This window comes from Tenebrio molitor, chromosome 1 (genome assembly GCF_963966145.1).
Source record: "Tenebrio molitor chromosome 1, icTenMoli1.1, whole genome shotgun sequence".
Classification (NCBI taxonomy): Eukaryota; Metazoa; Arthropoda; class Insecta; order Coleoptera; family Tenebrionidae; genus Tenebrio; species Tenebrio molitor.
The window spans coordinates 36,226,428-36,245,848 of record NC_091046.1 but is presented as its reverse complement, the minus strand read 5'-3'; the positions used below and the strand labels follow the sequence as shown (position 1 = coordinate 36,245,848).

Below are 19,421 nucleotides of genomic sequence, written 5' to 3'. Positions count from 1 at the left end.
ACCCAAGCGGATAAAAGTAAAGTTAATGAAAGTAGGTAAACAAAGCAAGGTTTTAAAGGTTATCAGCATTGTTATTTTATTTAAATATATATATTGATGCTTAAAAATGGAAAAAACTCTTTCAAAAAGTAAAGTGTATTGTTGTGTACCGCAGTGTAAATCAACATATAGTGCTAATGTGTCATTTCATCATTTTCCAACATACAACGATAAATTGCGTTCAGAATGGATAAGAGTTTTAAAAATCGGAAAGCCAGTGACTTTAGCTATGAGAGTATGTGGACGACATTTTAAGGATAGTGATTTTTTCTTAAAAGGTGACTAAATAGGTCTAGCTATGTACCCATAGTGTGTTAAATTTGCAGGTTCCCCAGCTATTATTGGTAATAGTTATTTACACAATTAGTGGGATAAAAGCAATATTACAGGATTCGAGTGTGAAGATTGCAGATGACGAGGGCGTTAGCCCGAGTTCATCTGTAATCACACGAGTTTCCTGTAATATGCTTTAGCCCACGTGTTATGTACAAAATTTTATCTAAGACCGCCCCGAATTAAAAAAAAAGGTAAATCTTATTTATTTCCGCCAGTCTCATTACACCACTCAGTGGAATAATGACTTACTTATCCCACTGAGTGGGGTAATGAAGCTCACTTATCCCACTGAGTGGAGTAATGAAATGCGTCCAGTAATGAAGTTCCTTATTCCACTCAAATGAGTGGGATAAGTGTCATTTATCCCACGGGATTAGATAAAACATTTTTTCAACTCTGCAACTCTAATAAATTAAATCAGATTATCACCTTAAATAATAGATTACCTAATTAACGGATTAAATACCTGTTATTACTGCAACTGCAAGTTCAAACACTAATTGCATAACCATAACCTTAAAAAATAGTTGTGAATATTATAAATAATATGTGTAATAATGTATAAAAACTAAAAAGTGATTTGATTTTAGAACATGTAAACAAAGCACATAAACTGAAAAAAAACGTGGTTCCATCTCTTTGTTTGCCAATTGGTCCACATGACAAAAGAATCAATGAGACTCAGAAGGAACAACGGGCAAGTCGATTACTGAAAAGAAAAAGAGAATTGGAAGTTTTACTGTTAATAAAGCAAAGCACAATTAATTTTTTAATTTATAGACAACAACAAATTACCTTTGATGGCAACAATGGCAATGACAGAAATGATCCTTTATTGGAATGGTAAATTTCTTATTGATTGTATTTCACAATAAGTATAAAAATATTTGCTTCATATTTTTTTAGTGATGCTGGTGAGGGCAGTCCACTATCAACTTGGCTTGCAGCTGAGGCATTGGTACTATTATCAGAAAATGTAATACAACAAAATTGTCATAAAAAAACCTATGAAGACAAAGCAATCCAAGTAAACACATATGAAGAATTTAAGGAGTTTGATGTCAGTAATATTATAGATAATAATTATAAGTTGAAAGTGTTAACAGGAATACAAAACATGGATTTATTAAGTGTTATGACAAGTGCTTTAACTGAATTAGACAAAACTCGTATAATAGTTTATAATAGTCAATAATAAAATAGTTGAGGAACATAAACATAACCCAAAAATTTTATTGTTCAAATAACCGCACAAGATTAAAAAGTCTGTCACCTTCTATTATAGGTCGCACACCTTCGTTCGCATAATTTACAATATCACCCAATGTACACAACATTATTAAAATACGGAAAAATCAAAGGTAAATGCTATGCACATTCGCGTAAACAATTTTCTCTTAAAATACCTACCATAACCAATACATCTCTTTAATCTGTGTCTGTGTAACGGTTGGCTTCAAAAAAACGGGAACTGTCAGACAAAGTTCTGTCAGATTTTATTAAATTTTTATAGTTTGAAACGGCCTTTTAGAATTTAGGTTAAAAAACTGCAGTTATGTGTCAGAAATACTACTGTCAAACAGACACAAATTGACAAATTAAATTTTCAGTTCATATTAGGTCAAATTTCATTTCCCGTTTTTTTTTTAAGCCAACTGTACCTACTTTGAGCTGCCATGCTGACCTTCACGAGCGCCACCTACATTCGCTTTTTTTCGCGAGTTTGAAAATTTTCCGATTTAAAATATTTTGGATACTTGTGGAAAGAAATTCTTACTTAATAATTTAAAAACGTTTATTCTTACTGACCTAATTAACAAAACATGTTTTGAACTACTTTATTAAAGTGTAAAAGAAGCAGAAGTAGAAGTAATAGCATCATATATAAAAGTATTATTTAAAGGTTTATATTGACAAGTAATAAGCTTAATAGCTTCATGTGCTGCACACCCTCCTAAAATTGCAGAAACTGAATGTAATTCAGCACCTCCATAACGACACACCTCATGAACCCGTTCATCTCTAATAATTTGTGAGTAGCCCCATTCTGCCAAGAGCTTTCCAATAATACTTTTTAATTTAAGTACATCTGGCTCTACATGATCATCTAGTTGCCCAGGATAGGTATTAAATTCACTAATAAATCGTTCTAAGCCTCGAAGAGTGATATAATGAAACATTAAACTGTCTGGATCTTCAAGATATGATGTAAAATCTAATCTAGATTTTTGGTACTCATCTGCAATACAACTACCCCTGACAACATGAAGTTCACTTGCATGCTTGCAAAATAATTTTGCCTAAAAAATAAAACATCATTTCATGGTAAACAATTAAATATTCATTTAATTTACTTCAGATTCAGTTATTGCATCTTGGGAAAGTCCCAAGTTACGCGCTAACTCTAAAGCTCGTCTATAAATCACTTCAAACTGACTCTGAGCTTGTTTTTGGTAGAGTTGCTGTAGAGTTATGTAGCTATTTGTATCTGCTGCCATATCTGGTAAAGTACCCTTGAGAGGGAGTGCATTTTCTGTTTCAACAAATTCTCTCAGTGCCGCACACAAAACCCAAAATGGGGAACTATTTTGGTTTAAATTTATGCAGCTATCATCATCTAAAATTGCTTGTACATGACTTTGTATTTTCACTGGATTAACACAAGTATTAATATAACGGATAGCTTCTTTAAAATTTTCTTCCAAGTGTTTTAATCCATGTTCATCTGGTATTGGGCTTTCAATAATAATTTTCTTAATCTCTTCCTTCTCACTTCTAGTTTTGGGCAAATGGCCTAATAAAATAGACATACTTGTTAAATGTGCTTCCAATAACATTTATACTAACCATGTATGCTCTTAAATTCATTTAAATAATAATAAAGAATGACAAGTGCAGGAACATGACTGCGTTCCTTATTATCCAAACTAGATATATTAATCTTATCTAAATGTTCTTGCAGTGCAGGCCATGGATTATCTAATCTTAAATCAGGGTTTTCATTATCGGGGTGTGCTTCAATTATAGTATGTTCTTTTACTTGCAACCTTATGTAACCTAAAAATCCAACACTACGACAAAGAATTAGTGGAATATTTTTTTGCCATAAGTGCCTAGAGAGTGGTATTAAAATTCTGAAAATGTTGAAATATTAATATTTATTTAAGAGGCACTTGCAACAAATCATACTTTTCTGGTAAAGAAGTTGCAATTACCACAGAGAAAGTATCAAAAAAGTCTTGACTGTGAGCCATGATATGATCAACAGATTCATCTATATAATCACCTCGAACATCAGGATTAAGTTCCAGTAAATTTTGTGTTGCTACTTGTGCTCGTGATAAACCAATTGAGTCACTTTCAATAAAAAAACTAAAATTGAAAATTACATGGTTTTGCTCAATCAATATAATTTAATTCTTACTTTGTTCCTATATCTTCATCTGTAACTTTTTCACCATCGACAATAGTAAATGAGCCAATACCAGGTAAAATCAAACTTTTTAAAATTTCAGTACCTAACGCGGTTGCATTTATCAAACAAATTTTGGCGTTTTCAAGTAACTTCTGACCATGATCACCCCACAATCTGCAACAAAGTTTACCGATACTTAAAATAATTACTGTATTAAACTAACCTCAATTGTCTGTCGTATTTTTTGCTTTTTTCGCTTTGTTCGGGTGATTTTGGAGCTGGAGACGACATTGCTATTCCAGATGTATTTTGAAAATAATAATTAACTTTAATACATTTAATGGTGATCGGAATAAAACTTCGTCTTATTTTTCGGCTTTTTAATCAAAATTGACACTCAATAGTTGATAGAACTTAAATTTGTTTTAGGTTGGTATGTTGCCCACTGCCGCCAAAATTCAACGAAAGTAAATGCACTATAGAATTTATAAAGATAAAAGATACAATTACTATTAAAATCAGAAACGAGCATTGGAAAATTCAAATTTTCTTTAATTATTTAAAACAACTGCCTGAACGTGATAATTTGTATTGTTTATGTGTAAACCAGTTTCAGTACATTTTCAAATTTAGTTGGCGACCATGATAATTGTTCTAAATGGTAACATTTAAATTTTAAAATTCTCAAGGGAAATTCTTTATCGTAGTTAATACCATTTGTTAATGATCGCTTTTTCTCTCAAAATGTCTTCTTTTCTTTTAAGTTTTTCTAGTGCAAGACGGTGACTGTATTTGCGAAATATTATATTGAATTGAAATGTAAACAATAAATGTCTTAATTTTAAATTTTGTTCTGTCTTTTTCTCTTGCATGTTATTGATGTCAACGCTCAACGCAAGACAGCAACAGCAACAGCAACTGTGATGGTTGTCGATGTGGTTGTTAATGTTGTCATGGTTCGACCAGAGAACAGCTCCCTAAAGTCCTAAACAACTCCTTGTTCAACCGTTTTTTGTCCGGCATCCCATACTTTGCATTTTCCCCTCTTGTTGCATGTGCGCATGCTCAGTTCCCATAATACCACATGTGTCTTGCATTTGCGCAAAAATTGGATGGCGATGTCTACATACAATAAAGTTAACAAAAATAGAATTACGCAAAAAGAATTTGTTTAGTATACGCCGTTCACGTTGGAGTGAGCTAAAATTGATTGAGCATTGCTAAATTGGCATTATGTTGGTTCCCCACATGTCACTATTTACAAGACTAAAGGCCGGTTTCACCAACACCAGTTAAGAATTAGATTAAAATCCTTCGTTACATTAGTTACCTATTGTCATAACAATATTTTCGTAAATTTTAATATGTAGTTAAATTTAACTCACGTTGGTGAAATCGGCCCGTAATCGCATAGCCAAAAAATAAAATTATTTAACCTTGAAATACCTACCCAATCTACGCAATCTATCCTGAATTTACTTTAGGTAGACATGCCTCACGCTTGAAAATTAATACATATTACTCTTTGCTTTCAAAATTTTATTTAGAATTAGAAACCTGGATTTCTTTTCTTTGTAACTACCGTGCGATCGAATAAAAAAAAATCAGAGTAGGCGAAAATGGTGGTTTGAACCAATCAAAGCATCAGAATAGCACAATCCAGGTAACTCGTTTTTTTTTTATTCGATTCGATCGCACGTTATTTATTTTCAAGAGCCGACACAGAATTCAAATTGGCGCTCTGCTTTTATTTACTTTAATGGTTATGGTGGGGTAGCGTGTGTGCGTGTGTGATAGATTACCGACCGTTGAAAAACGAAATTAAAAGGCGACATCTATGCAGAGCCGTACACGTGATTGCAAATTTTCGGTGTTTTTTTAAAAACTTGCGGTGTTTAATTGTATATTTCCGTTTAAATTAGATTTTAGTGTCCTATATATTTACTGTTGTGTTCTGCCAGGTATGTCACGATCATTGACTTATGAGATTATTTAAAAAGGACATTTTGTCCCCATGACGGTGCATGTGCAAAAATGTATTTTTTTCTGCAACTCCACGTTGCTGCAGGTCGTTAATCCTACAAAATGATTTTAAACTGCGCACTGAGATTTCGGTAATATGCTGATTTTTACCACAATTTTTATGTTATGGTTAGGTATAGGATTTAATGAAATCGTTGTTGAAACGTGTTTTTTTCTACCGGTAATGGTAGGTATAGATTTACGAACAATTGATTCCTTCCGATTTTATAAGAAAAAACGGCAGAAATATGTAAAATATTTGTTGGTCAGTTGTGTAACATTTTGCAACCGAGTTTTATTTCGATTTCATCGATAATTCTCGACCGGTTTTGACCGTAATGGCGAACCGCACTATCGTTGGAATTTTTAAAACTAAAGAAAAGGTAGGTGCTATATAAATCATCTCTACTCTTATTGACTAATTTGAGAGCAAATTGCGTATTCTTAATCTTTTTGTTTCTATAAACTAATTTTAGTGGTTAAACGCACCGTAAAAAAAAATAGTGTGTACCAGTGTACCCTTTTTATCATTAGTTTTTACATTTTCACCTTTTTCTTGAAGTCCACAATCCATTTAGGTAAAGTTGACTCAAGTTGCAAAAAACCACTTTGCCTTTGCAACAGCATTTTTATGGCATTAGTCGTTTGAAATTATGTACTTTAAAAAACTGTACTTACTTGTATGGAAAATATTCAATCCAAATTATGATTTTCTGGTCTCTTTGTGCCTTTATTTGGTTCAAAAACCTTGAAAAAAATGCTGTTGCAAATGACAAATGGTTTTTTGCAACTTGAGTCAACTATGTGTGTTTTAAAAATACGTTCACATCGAGGTATTGTACAGTTGGTTGCAAAAAAAAAACGGGAAATGAAAATTCTCCCAATGTACACTTTATTTAAAAAAAATAGCGTAGATATTCGTAATGTTTCCCCATGTAATGTTAGCGTCAACTCAATGTGAACAACGTTTAGCATTTTATCCACTAGTGGAATAAACCACTAGGAACAAATAAACAACAAATAACCTTAGCAACCAGCACCTCACGTTCTGAGTTTCACCGAGTTTCAAAAGGAACATTCTTTGTGATATTTTAAATAATAATTTGGGCTTGTGATTGTGGATAAAACGTTATATTGCATTCGTGTTTTAGTCGCATTTTATCCACTTAAGAATACCTATTAAACACTCCTGCGTTCGCACTCGCGTTTAAACATTCTTGCGTGGATAAAATGCTATCTAAAACACTTATACAATATACAGGGTGAGCAACAATAACTGTTACAGTTGGCAAAAAAAAAATTTACATAAAATTTTTAAGACTGAATTGTACCTATTTCGGTTTGTTTTATTGATATTATTGACAGCTGGTATACACTTCAAATTTAAACGTCTTGGTTTTTGTAATATTTTATTAATAAAATGGTTTTCTCGTTGGAACATGACATAAAAGTCACCAAAAATCACCAGAATTTATTGCCAACTCATTCAGTACTTGTTGCTCACACGGTAGTATGTATAATCTGTTTCAAAATCAAAAATCCACCACGTGTTGAATTATGTTGGAGGAAAAAAGAAATCCCTAATAAGTTTCATTTTTTTGAGTTGGCCTAACCTCCCGCCAAAATTTTACTGAGAACTGTTGAGGTTACTTACGTAATACAAAATAATTATTATGTACAAAAGGTGGTAGCTACCATATCACACCTTTTGAGTGAAATAATAAAATGAGAAGAAAAAAACACGATGAATTACGACCAAAACGTGTGTCAACAGTTTTCTTTCATAACCCCGCTTTTTTCTGACATTTGCAGACGCACTAAAAACAAAAGTTGGCGACGTTGTCGGTTGTATTTTCGAGGTAGAATGCACTGTTGGTGGATTTTTGATTTTGAAACAGATTATACATATATTAAAGTATAAGTGGATATTAAGGTCTTTCAAACACGCGGGAGTGTTCGAAATAGAGCAAGTGTTTTAAAGACCAGTTATCCACGAATACTTTACGATTTATTTTTTTTTTAATGTTAAATGAGTTAACATTTAGACTTCACGTTTCTCCGGTCCTCTCGAGTTTGGTGATGTTTCCATGGAAAACGCGCGATGTTGCCATGGAAAAGAGCGTTTTTTAAAGTTCGATTTAAACACGCTCAGGCGTGTTTTAAATGAGCAAAATTGGTTACCAATAAAAAAAAATAACTATTACTGTTGAGTCGATAAAATATGGAAGGATCACAAAATTAAAGACAAATACATAGTAAACTTCGTCCAGCGAAAGATTGGGAGATTTTAAATTTTGTTAAATTAGCCCAACACTACAAAATGTACTAGAATACATTAATTATAGCATCATTTCAGGGCAAAAATGTTACTGCTTGAAGGATATATTTCAAATTTTACGTTAGTTAGCTACTCCTTTCTCTACGTATAATTTAGTGACTTTTATGTCAACCAATCTCTCGCTGGACAAACTATAGTAGTTTTATTTATATAGAAAAAAAAACTGATGCTGGTTATTTCCGAAGTATGTCAATGGAACATGGTCTAAATTCTAGTACATAATTCAAAATTGTCACCGCTACTTTTATGACAATGCTTTAAACCAGGTAAATACGCCGAACTGCAGGCAAAAGTTGGAAACCATTCATTTCTTACATCTATAGTTGAAAATTCAGCTGCAGAATTTAATAGACGCAAATCATTCTTTTTTGTCAACAATGAGAAGGATCTTTTAATAAAAGCGACATTGAAAAGAGTTTTTGTGCCAGATGGGTTCCAAGGGCAGATGCAGTTCTAGGCGTTTCATGAATTGACACATTTTGATGAAATTGTTGCAGAAAATGTTAAGATACCAAAACATTTTCTCATATTGACATTTAAGGGAAACATTACTATAAAAATAAATAATCGTATACCTTCTGGCTAAGGCCAAGAATAATAATAAGGGGGTACGACAACTCTGTAATTAGGTTAATATATAACGAGTGTTTAAATAAATTTGTGGTAAAGCACAGGCTGTAGTGTTCTTTCCCATTTCCAAACGTAGCTCGTCATTTTAGTTGACAAATTCCTCAGATACATAACTTCATTTTGATCATACCTTAATTTTTTGTGAACTCTTTCAACGATTTCAAAACTTCTCATTGATGGTCGCTCATTTCCAATCTTTCGTTCTGTACTTCCTGGTTCACGAAATATTTGACAGTTGATGAAGCTACGCCATACGTTAACAGAAACAAAGGCAAGCACCAGATCATTTGAATAGAAATTTAAATTAGTCTTCTGTGGACAAGTATTAAATTTTTAAATGTGCAAATAATTTTCTAAACATTTTCGTCGATTCTTATTACAAAAGCACCAACTAAATGATCGTTGTGTGCTTAAACGAGTTAAAGATACGATTCACTTAAATGAAGAAAATTAATTGAACGGAATTTTGTTTATATCGAGACGAGAATGATAGGATTAATCATAATTAATTGAAGTACAATTTCTGGGATCAAAAAGGCATAAAATAGTGTAAAACTGCTTGTTAGAGTAGGTATATGAATATAGATTTTGTATTATCTCTGAATTAGGAGTATTACTCTAGGTTAGTTGTGATAAGTCATGGAATTTGTTTGTTTTCTCAATTAAATAAAGTGGAAAGGTCGAAAATGTTTTTTGTTTTTTTAATATTACCCTCAAATTCAATTTTGTCTTAAGTTTTACGAAGATATAATGTGCTCCATTATGTACTTAAATATAAAATAATTACTATCCTTATCGTCCTTAGAAAAACATCATATTATCTAGTTGCAGTGAGTGAATTTTGTAAATTTGATTTCAGCTAAACAATGCCCAGAAGAACGCCCGTAAGAGAACTGCAAAAAGAAGAACCTGTCGTTAGTTCGCCCCTTAGGAGATCGAGTCGCATAAGTAACGCCAATTCTCCTGCGCCCACAAAAGTTATAGCAAGAAGAAATTCAGCTAGTGAAGTGTCAACGCCTGCAGCAAAAGTAACCAGAGGCAGACGTTCTTCTTTATCTCAACCTTCAGAGTCTTCAGATGACGGACCAGCAGACAACAAAAAGGTGTTGTCTACGATAAAAACCAGAAGAGGTAGGATTATTTATTTACCATTTGACATTGTTAAAAATTCTTTACGTAGTCGGTACATTTTATTATATCTTGATGGTACCAATTGCAGGTTCATTGTCGTCAAATAACGAAGACGATGCTCAAAAAGAAACCATTGAAAAACTCAAAACCAGAAGTTCTTCTGCACCTAAAGAGCAACCGCAAGAAGTAAAAAAGAATTCTAGGCTCAGAAAATCTATTTCTGAAGATGCAGAAGGTAAAGATAATGAACCGGTAAAGAAAGCTACAAGATCTCGTACTAGTTCTTTGACAAAAAAGAGCGACGTCAATGGTACGGAATCCAATCTTAAAAATGTTGATTCCCGTAACGTAGTACTAGCGAGCACTCCAGTTAAAAAATCACCATCATCTGATTCGGTGAATGTGACCTTGGAGTCAATTGAAGAAGACAACAAAGAAAATGATTCGCCAACAGCAACAGATTCTAAAGTTCATTCAATCAAGAAAAAGAAATCCGAAATCCCAAAAATCGACTTCGATCTGAGTATAATTAATGAAGCTAGTCTTACAGAAGAGGAGACGAGCCCACAGAAAAAGTCTAACTCCATCAGTGAAAATCAAATTGATAACAAAGAAGAGTTGCAAATTAAACAGGCTCCTGAAGAAAATAATGTACCATCTGCGTTACAAGTTGAATCGGCAGAAACCGCCACTAAAGATGTTGAGGAATCAGCAAAAGTAGCAAGCAATGTTGCTTCTTCTAAAAATAAAATCGACCTAGAAAAATCTCTTGATAATCTGCAAGAGTCGGATTCTGAAACTCAGAAAGTCGGTATCTCGACAGTAAAGAACGCTGATGGAGACGCTTCGGAATTGGGTACATCTGAAAATTCCTTTCGTTTGCAACTCTCCTCTTCTGTTGTGGAAAGCGATGGTAAAAATGACGATATAAATAACTTCAATAACAAAGAAAACAATTCTCCAGATGAAAAGTCTTTGGTTCAAAAAGATGATTGCGAGCCAATGGATGTCGATGTAGATCCAATAGAAGTACAGGAGAAGCTAGAAGTTGCTAAAAAAGTAACAGACGAAGTTGCAGAGGGTTTAAGAGAAGAAATTCAACTTAAAACAACTCTGACACCAGAACAAAACAAAGAAGACACTTATGCGGATAAAATTACCGATGAAGTAGAAAAAGCAGGTGAAAATTTAGAAAATGAATCCACTGAATTTAATGTGGAAAATAAAGAGAGAAATAATAAACACGATATTTCTGTAGATGAACAAATTTCTCAAGTTGAACCAGCAGAAGGAACTGAGGAAAACAAAACCACAGAACTGGGATGCGATAACATGTCAAGAAGTGAGGAGACAAAAGCCGGAGAAACTCTGCTCTCACCCACAAAGGATCTAATAAAATCGCCAAAAAAAGCCGGAGAAACTCTGCTGTCACCCACAAAGAATCTAATGAAATCGCCAAAAAAAGCCGGAGAGACTCTGGTCTCACCCACAAAGAATTTAATAAAATCACCATCGAAAGTTGATGAGAATAAAAGTCTGATAAGAGAAACGAAAACTCCACGTCAAAAAGACATGCCACAATTGTCTAGTGAAGGTGCGACTGCCAGTTTAGATTTTTCCGATAAAGATGATTTTCAGATAGATAGTCCTAGCAACGACATTACTTTGTCGTTGGAGCCTGATGAAGTTCCCCCCAGTAATAAAACAGAAGAACTTGCAAAAGAGATTAGCTCAACAACAAAAACCGATAACGACAAAATGAAACATAAACTGGAAGATGTTGCAGAACCTAAAAGTCTTTCTGATCACAGTGAACCAACTTCTAATCGAGATGAAGCAAGTTTAAGTGAGAAGATGTTAGTTGAAGAAAATAATCCAAGCGGTACAAGTGAAATCCAAGAAGACTTAGTTGAGAAAGTAAATCGACCAGACGTCTTGCAGGAAACACAGTTAGAAAATGTGGAAGAAAAGCAAGGGACGCAAAAGTCTACTGATGAACAAAATGTATTGAAAGTCGAGGAAAGTTCTAAAGTAATCGATAAGACTGATGTTTGTGATACAATTGAATTATCATCTGTCCTGGAAATTTCTGAAACAGAACTTTCAATCACTACAGGTGTAACTGGTCAGAATACACCACGTAATCACAATAAACCTCGATTACTTGTGGCATCAAGTGGAAGCAAAAATACTAACGGACATGAAGACAATGAAATTGAAATAGATGTAGAAATTTCAGATTGTGATGAAGCTTCCGACGAAAAACATGAGGGGTCAAAACAAGACATCGAGATAAATCTGTGTGATACAGATTCGGATAAGGAAGAGTTTGTTGTTGCTGAAGGCGATGTCAGCTACAACTCTCCCGTGAAAAGAGTGAGAACAAAGATGCACAGTATGAGCGACGACGAGATTTTGGCGACAAATAAAAACACATCCAAGAAAACAAACACATTTGATAGATCCATAGATTCCAAATATTCTTTAATTATGCTCAAGGATCAACTAAAAGAAGAGAACAGCGACTCAGATTCTGATGAAGTAGTAATCGAATTGAGCGATAGTGAAAGAGATGGTGAAGTTTTTACATCTAATAATGATGCAAATGTCATTAAAAATGTTAACTCTGAAGTTGAGTCTGATTCTCAAGACAACGTAAACAATAGAAGTATTGACAGGAGCATTGCTGATCCTGAAAATGAAACAGTTGATGAAAAGTCCATTGGTCAACAAAAATTAAAGAGACGTTCACAGAACAAGTCCATTGTTTTGACTGAAACTATAAAAGCGGGCGAGGATGAGAAACGTTTGAGCGGACAAATTCACAAAGTTGTTGATTTATTCTGTGCGGGCATTACCAACAAATCAGACGTTTCGATAAACGTATCGTTGGAGTATATTGGTCAGTTGTCGGATACTGAGACTGACAACGCGGAGAGAACAGAATCGGTCGAAATTTCTTTGTCTGCTGATGTTTTAGACAAAGAAGCGGAACCTCAAAGAGGAAGTAAGAGGCGCAAAATTTGCCATGACGCCAGTTACACTTTGGAATTATCCCAACAATCTGAAGAGGGTGAAAACGCAGAACAATCACCGCAAAATATTCAGAAAAAATCACCAAAAGGTTCTCTACCAGTTGCCAAAGAAAAAAATAGTCCTTGTAAAAAACGAAAGTCTCTTGTGTCTATGGAGTCGGATGATGTTTCACAAGAATCTCCAAGAAAAAAAGAAAATAGTCCAAATAAAAAACGAAAAAATCAGTCGGAGGATGAAGAAAACTCAGTTGAAGAAGAACAAGTAGAGCAATCAGATGATCAAGAAACAGACAATGATGTTAACTTAAGTTCTGTAGGAGATTGTTCTGTAACTTTGGAAAGAATATTTTCATCGTCCTTTGATGACTATGATGAAAATGACATCACTTGGAAACCCGACGATGAAGAGAATTCGAGCTGCTCAGAAATAAGTACTGATGACGCATGCGAAGAAAGTGATGTTGAAGAAGAAACTCCTGATCATGTGGTAGTTACAACAAAGATGAACAAGAGCTTTGCCTTAGACAGCTCCGATAGCGATGAAGTAAGGAAGAAAAAAGTTAGTCCCAAGAAAAATCAAAAACATAAAGTCGAAGAAGAAGAAATTCCCGATGATGTGGTTACTGCAACAAAGGGAAATAAGAACACGGAAGTTGCCTTAAATAGTTGCGATAACGATGAAGTCATGAAGAAAAAAGTTAGACGTAAAAAAAATCGAAAACATAAACTTTTCCACTCAAGCAGACATAACATTGAAGAAGCTTTTGGGGCGGAGGAATCTACAGAGAATGCGCAAATCAAACAGAAAACAGATTCTAAAAATGAGAGTTCACACCTAAAAAAAGAAGTAAAACCGGACGAAAGTCAGAAGAAATCATTAAATAAGAAGCAGAAACAAAACTTCTTCAGTGAATCGGACAGTATTGAAAACATGCTGCCTGAAATTTCAGAAACAAGGAAAGATACAATTGAAAAGAAAAAAAACAGGAAACGAAAACATTCAAAATTGGTTTTGTTAGATGAAGAATCAGATGAGATGATAGTTTCTAAATATTTAAAGAAGAAAGTAGCAACAAACGAAAATGTGAAGTCTCTTTCCTTAAAACCGTCTACTAAAATGTCATCTGGCTGGTCTGTTAAGAAAATGACATAAATGATATTTTTTTTAATTACTGTTAAATGAAAGTTCTGTTATTTACTAAATAGAATTCCATTTTTATTGCGTGTATCATTATTACTACTGTTCTATTCATTGGAAGGCTGATCACAATAAATTTGTTTTTTTAGAAATTGTTATTAATTTTCCCAATGTAAAAGATAACTTCATTTTTTTTTTTAAATGGTGCCTCTTAGGTATGAGCGAGAAGGTACATTAAAAATGCAAAATTTTTATGCGCTTTTTAATGCCAGTCATATTTTACAATCTTGTTTAGCTTCCTGAATGCTCTTTCTTGACATGCTTTAAAAGATGGTGGGAATAGGAAAAACTTTTGTCACAAATTGTGCAGGGATATGGAGTATCCCCAGTATGTATCCTCATATGTCTAGTAACACAATTAGCTTGAGTAAACTTTTTTCCACACAATTGACAAGAATATGGTTTCACTCCATCATGAATCCTCATATGAATGTTGAGACTTCCTTTTATTGTAAATTTTTTATCACAAATTTGACATTGGAAGTAGGGTCTTTGTCCAGAATGAATTTTCATGTGCCTTTTTAAATTATAAATACCTGAATATAACTTCCCACAAGTGGGACAAGGCTGATCAGGTTCATTTTTATGAATCCTTAAATGCTGTAGAAGTGCTCGTTTAGAAGTGTAGTGTTTACCACAAAATTCACAAACTAGTGGTTTTTCCTTTGTGTGAGTATACCGATGAGCATGTAGTCCACCTATTTGCACAAATGTTTTACCACATATCTTACATTGATGGGGCTTTATTCCCTGGTGAATTTTTCTATGTACTATTAATCCACTCTTAGCCCTGTAAATTTATGATTATTCAATATGTACTGGTAAATTAATTGCCATACTTGAACGATTTATCACAGTTTTCACATTGAAATGGTCTTTCTTCAAAATGCACTCGCCTATGAACATTCATTGCCCAATTAGTTGGAAATCCTTTATTGCACACATCACAACTATGGGGAAATGATCCTGTATGTATAGCTTTATGTGATATCAAACTATACCTATTTTTAAATGTCTTTTGACACTGATCACATTTAAACATTTTACTTCTACCTTTTAGTTTCTTAGATTTATCATTTATGACATCAACATTCTTTTGATTTAACACATCATCTTCCTTTTTAAAATTTACTCCATTGTCATTTTCTTTTTCTTCACATTTTATAAAAGTGGCTGGTTGACACTGGAATTCAAAATTACTTTCTTCATCAGGTTGGCTAACACTACATGATTCTTGCATCTCATCATCAGGTTTTTCAAACATATCATTTTGTAGTCTTAACTGTGTGTCTGAGTTTACAATTAAATCTTTGAAATCATAAGTTGCAATTAATTTTTCAATGCAACTCAAACATATTAGTTTTGATAAACTGTCATCTTCAAATATCTGAAACGAGACAATACAATAAGTATAACTAAATGTATATTTTTTTATATTCCTTACTTCTACATATGCAAAATTCATTATCATGTCTGAGATTAATTCGTTGTTTCTGCCATGTGTGAAGACATTTTTGCAATTAGAAGGTTCTACTTTAAATAAGCACATTCTACATAAAGTCATTTCACAGTATAGATGTAGTAAAGATAGAAGAGAATATGTTAAATTTAAATATGTAATATACCTACTTTTTTATTATTCCTTCACTTAACCTCAAACCTAACAAACATGTTTACATTGAAACGTCAACTCGTCAACACCAATAAACGTCAAATATTTTCTATTCGACAACTCTATTGGTTTTCAAAGGGCGCAATTTTTTAAAATTTGACGAATGTTTAACTTGAAAGGGCTATTTGTTTCCTAAACGTACAAGGACGTCGTTTTAGAATACTTTATTAACATAACACAAAGTATACAATCCTAACGAAGAAAAAAAAAAAAAATCAAGCCCAAATGTTTAATGACAAAAATTTGAACACACTTTTTCAAATATCTTCGTTTTATTGAAGTTATTTTTTTTAATTCTAGATGTTCTTGTTTAACGTAAAAAATAAATTCCGTTTTTAAATAAAATTGCATTAACTCTGCAAATCATAAGTAAATTTTTTTAATCATAACTTAAGACTCGTTAGTGGAGAATTTCATGTTCCACTACCATCCTCCATCTGTCATAAATACATTTATTGCAACTCAAGTTTCTTCGAATGATCTCTTTCCACATGTTTTTTCAAATGATGCTTGTATGCAAACTTTTTTTCACACAATAAACAAGGAAATGGTGTTTCTCCTGTGTGTACTCTCTTATGTAATGTGGCAACACTTGCTTGCCTGAAATTTTTGCCACATATTTCACATGAATATGGCTTTACCCCTGCATGAATTCTCATATGAATTTTGAGCACTGCTTTTGTTGAAAAGCTCTTGTCACATACTTCACAAGGAAAACGGATTCTTTCTTCTGAATGGACAGTTTTTATGTGTATTTTAACATTAGCTTCACCTGCATACATTTTTCCACAGATCGGACATGGCTGACACGGCTCTCCTTTGTGAATTCTAGAGTGCCTATCAAGAGCTCTTTTAGATGTGTAATGTTTTCCACAAAATTCACAAACAAGGGGTTTTTCATTTGTGTGAGTATATTGATGAGCTCTCAAGCCTCCAATTTGTACAAATTTTTTGCTACATATTTTACAGTGGTAGCGTTTTATCCCTAGATGTATTTTCCTATGAATTATTTGAGCACTTTTACTCCTATAAAATTAATTAATATTGTAAAAAAACAAAAATAAATTATTTTAATCTAATTACTTAAATGATTTATCACAATTTTCACATTTGAATGGTCTTTCTTCAAAATGTATTCGCCTATGAACATTCATTGCCCAATTAGTGGCAAATCCCTTATTACATATATCACAACTATGAGGAAACTTCCCTGTATGTGTCGTTTTATGCAAAATTAAGTTGTACCTATTTTTAAAGGAATTCTGGCATTGATCACATTTATATGTTTTACTTTTCCTTTTTGTCTCCTTTTCATTTGAATTATTATCATTGATTAAATTAACTTGCAATTCTTCAAAATATTCATTTTGTTTTTGTAAATGTATATCTAAGTCTTTATTTTCTTCTTGACATGAAATAAAATATCCAGGTCTACCTTCGCACTTGATTTGAACTATAGGTTGGTGATATTTTAAATTATCTTCATCCAGTGAAGTATCAGCATTGTATAAATCATTCATGTTTTCACTGTCTTCATCACTATCTACAGTTTTAACTTGCTGCCTTCTTAAGTGCAAATCAGATTTTACAATCAAATCTTTAAAATCATATATGTCGTTTAAATGTTTAAGACAAATAGGGCATATACTTTTTGGAAGCTCATCATCCTCAAATACCTGAAAATGATATTTCAGAAAACTATTGGGTTCCACTGTAGACGTTTGTTACACCTCAACATAAGCAAAATTCATGATCAAATCTGATATCAGTTCTTCATTTCTACCTTCTGTGAAAATACTGATACTTCTCGATGGTTCTACTTTTAATAAACAGATTCTGCAAGTCATTTTTATTTCATACAAAAAGGGCAATGGTTCAAACTATTTAGAAATATTTGGACTTTGTAGTCAAATAGTATTGCATTTAACCTAACCTTAAAGCTTGTTTACATTTGAAAAATCCCCAGAATTTAGAGATTTTCTGCACGTGTTGTTTGTTGTCCCTACTTACAATTCAAAATTTTAACACAATTTGATGATTGTTGTTCAATTCTAGCACAAAGATGGTTTTATAAATGTTTTTTTTTCACTGAACAGATTATGTTAACATTAATTAATAAGAAATATGTTTAGTTATACCTACTTAAAAAAAAAGAAAAATTGAATGGAAAATTGCTTTATTGGACTTTCATAAGCTTACCTTTTGCACAATTAACTATATAAATCATATATCTAAATTCTACCATTGCATTTGTTGCTCCCTTTCTTTTATTACACTTTCTTTGTCACTTTCAGTAACATGATTGATATGCTCTTTCTTCATGTGTTTTACTAAATGATGCGAATAAGAAAATCTTCTGTAGCATAGAGTGCAAGGATATGGTGTTTCACCTGAATGTATCCTCATATGTCTCACCACACAATTCGCTTGTGTAAAACATTTTCCACATATCTTACAGGAGTGTGGTTTAATACCTTCATGTATTCTCATGTGAACTTTTAAGCTGCTTTTGACTGTAAATCTTTGATTGCAAACTTCACAACTGAATGGTTTTTCTCCTAAATGAGTTTTTAAGTGTCTCTGAACATGTGCAGAATCAACAAATAATTTTCCACAAGTGGGACAAGGAAATGTTTTTTCTGAACTGTGTGTTTTTACATGTCTGCTCAAACTTCCCATTTCACTAAATCTCTTACTACAGATTTCACATACATATGGTTTTTCACCTGTGTGTGTCCTTTCATGATTCTTTAATCCTCCAATTTGAGTAAAACATTTACCACAAGTAGTACATTTATAGGGTTTTATACCTAAATGTATCCTCTTATGATTAGGTAAAGCACTAGCAAACCTATAAAATTACCAATACAACTATGTAAATTACAACTTCCAGATTGTTACTACCTAAATGTTTTCTGGCATATTTCACATTTGTAAGGTTTGTCACCTGTGTGAATGCGAGAATGCATTTTTAAAACCCATCGCATAGAAAATGCCTTGTTGCATATATTACAAACATATGGTTTTTGTCCAGTGTGGCTACTATTATGTACTTCAAAGTAATACCTATATTTAAAAGTCTTATTGCACTGCTTGCATGTAAAGGATTTTTGTTTTTGCTTCGACTTTGATCCTTTATGATTGTATTTTTCTTTGTGCTGTTGAAATTCTTCATTTTCAGATTTTAGATTATAGTTAATAGTTTCTGACACATTGCAGTCATCAATTTCATCTTCCTGAAATGATTTTTGACGTAGTTGCGAGTCTGAGGTTATAATTAATGATTTAAAATCATAAGTTTCATTTAATTTTTCCAAGCAACTTAAGCAAATAGCTTTAGGTAAATCGTCATCTTCGGATATCTACGGTTTAAGAAAACATAAATATCATTGACTTATGTGGCAGGGGCGAGATACCTCAATAGAAGCAAATTTCTTTAGCATATCAGATATTAATTCTTTATTGTCACTTACTGCAGTAAATATATTTATCGAAGATGTGGTTTCTATTTTAAAAAGGCATATTCTACAAACAGAAATCATTGTTTGATTTAAATTTCTTTTAAACCTACGAGTTGTATGTTGTATGTTGGAATGTGGTTTGAC

The 19,421-nt window shown here is 32.8% G+C and overlaps 3 protein-coding genes and 1 long non-coding RNA gene across 5 annotated transcripts; 2 read left to right on the top strand and 2 right to left on the bottom strand.

Annotated features, from left to right (window-relative positions):
* On the top strand, window positions 1–1,649 carry LOC138126944 (uncharacterized). Its single transcript, XR_011158015.1, has 3 exons — window positions 1–317; window positions 966–1,218; window positions 1,282–1,649. It is a non-coding gene; the product is annotated as an uncharacterized lncRNA (long non-coding RNA).
* Window positions 1,650–2,156: 507 nt separating this feature from the next.
* Window positions 2,157–4,241, bottom strand: APP-BP1 (Nedd8-activating enzyme E1 regulatory subunit APP-BP1). The gene is made up of 6 exons (XM_069049009.1): window positions 4,014–4,241; window positions 3,800–3,964; window positions 3,565–3,747; window positions 3,223–3,509; window positions 2,730–3,169; window positions 2,157–2,675 (listed from the first exon to the last, which is right to left on the bottom strand). The coding sequence occupies exons 1-6, from the start codon at window positions 4,079–4,081 to the stop codon at window positions 2,217–2,219; spliced, it is 1,602 nt and encodes a 533-aa protein (XP_068905110.1). The 5' UTR covers window positions 4,082–4,241; the 3' UTR covers window positions 2,157–2,216.
* A 1,341-nt stretch (window positions 4,242–5,582) lies between these two features.
* Window positions 5,583–14,236, top strand: LOC138124914 (uro-adherence factor A-like). 2 transcript variants are annotated; one of them, XM_069040118.1, is made up of 4 exons: window positions 5,583–5,751; window positions 9,640–9,911; window positions 10,000–10,824; window positions 10,876–14,236. In XM_069040118.1, the coding sequence occupies exons 2-4, from the start codon at window positions 9,647–9,649 to the stop codon at window positions 14,097–14,099; spliced, it is 4,314 nt and encodes a 1,437-aa protein (XP_068896219.1). In that variant the 5' UTR covers window positions 5,583–5,751; window positions 9,640–9,646; the 3' UTR covers window positions 14,100–14,236. The 2 variants fall into 2 exon arrangements, with proteins under 2 accessions (XP_068896219.1, XP_068896211.1); XM_069040110.1 differs by having other exon boundaries at window positions 10,000–14,236.
* A 96-nt stretch (window positions 14,237–14,332) lies between these two features.
* Window positions 14,333–19,421, bottom strand: LOC138127731 (zinc finger protein 721-like). Its single transcript, XM_069043815.1, has 9 exons — window positions 19,233–19,421; window positions 18,721–19,178; window positions 18,058–18,667; window positions 17,547–17,696; window positions 16,900–17,492; window positions 16,272–16,842; window positions 15,589–15,774; window positions 14,984–15,531; window positions 14,333–14,934 (listed from the first exon to the last, which is right to left on the bottom strand). The coding sequence occupies exons 1-9, from the start codon at window positions 19,356–19,358 to the stop codon at window positions 14,376–14,378; spliced, it is 3,801 nt and encodes a 1,266-aa protein (XP_068899916.1). The 5' UTR covers window positions 19,359–19,421; the 3' UTR covers window positions 14,333–14,375.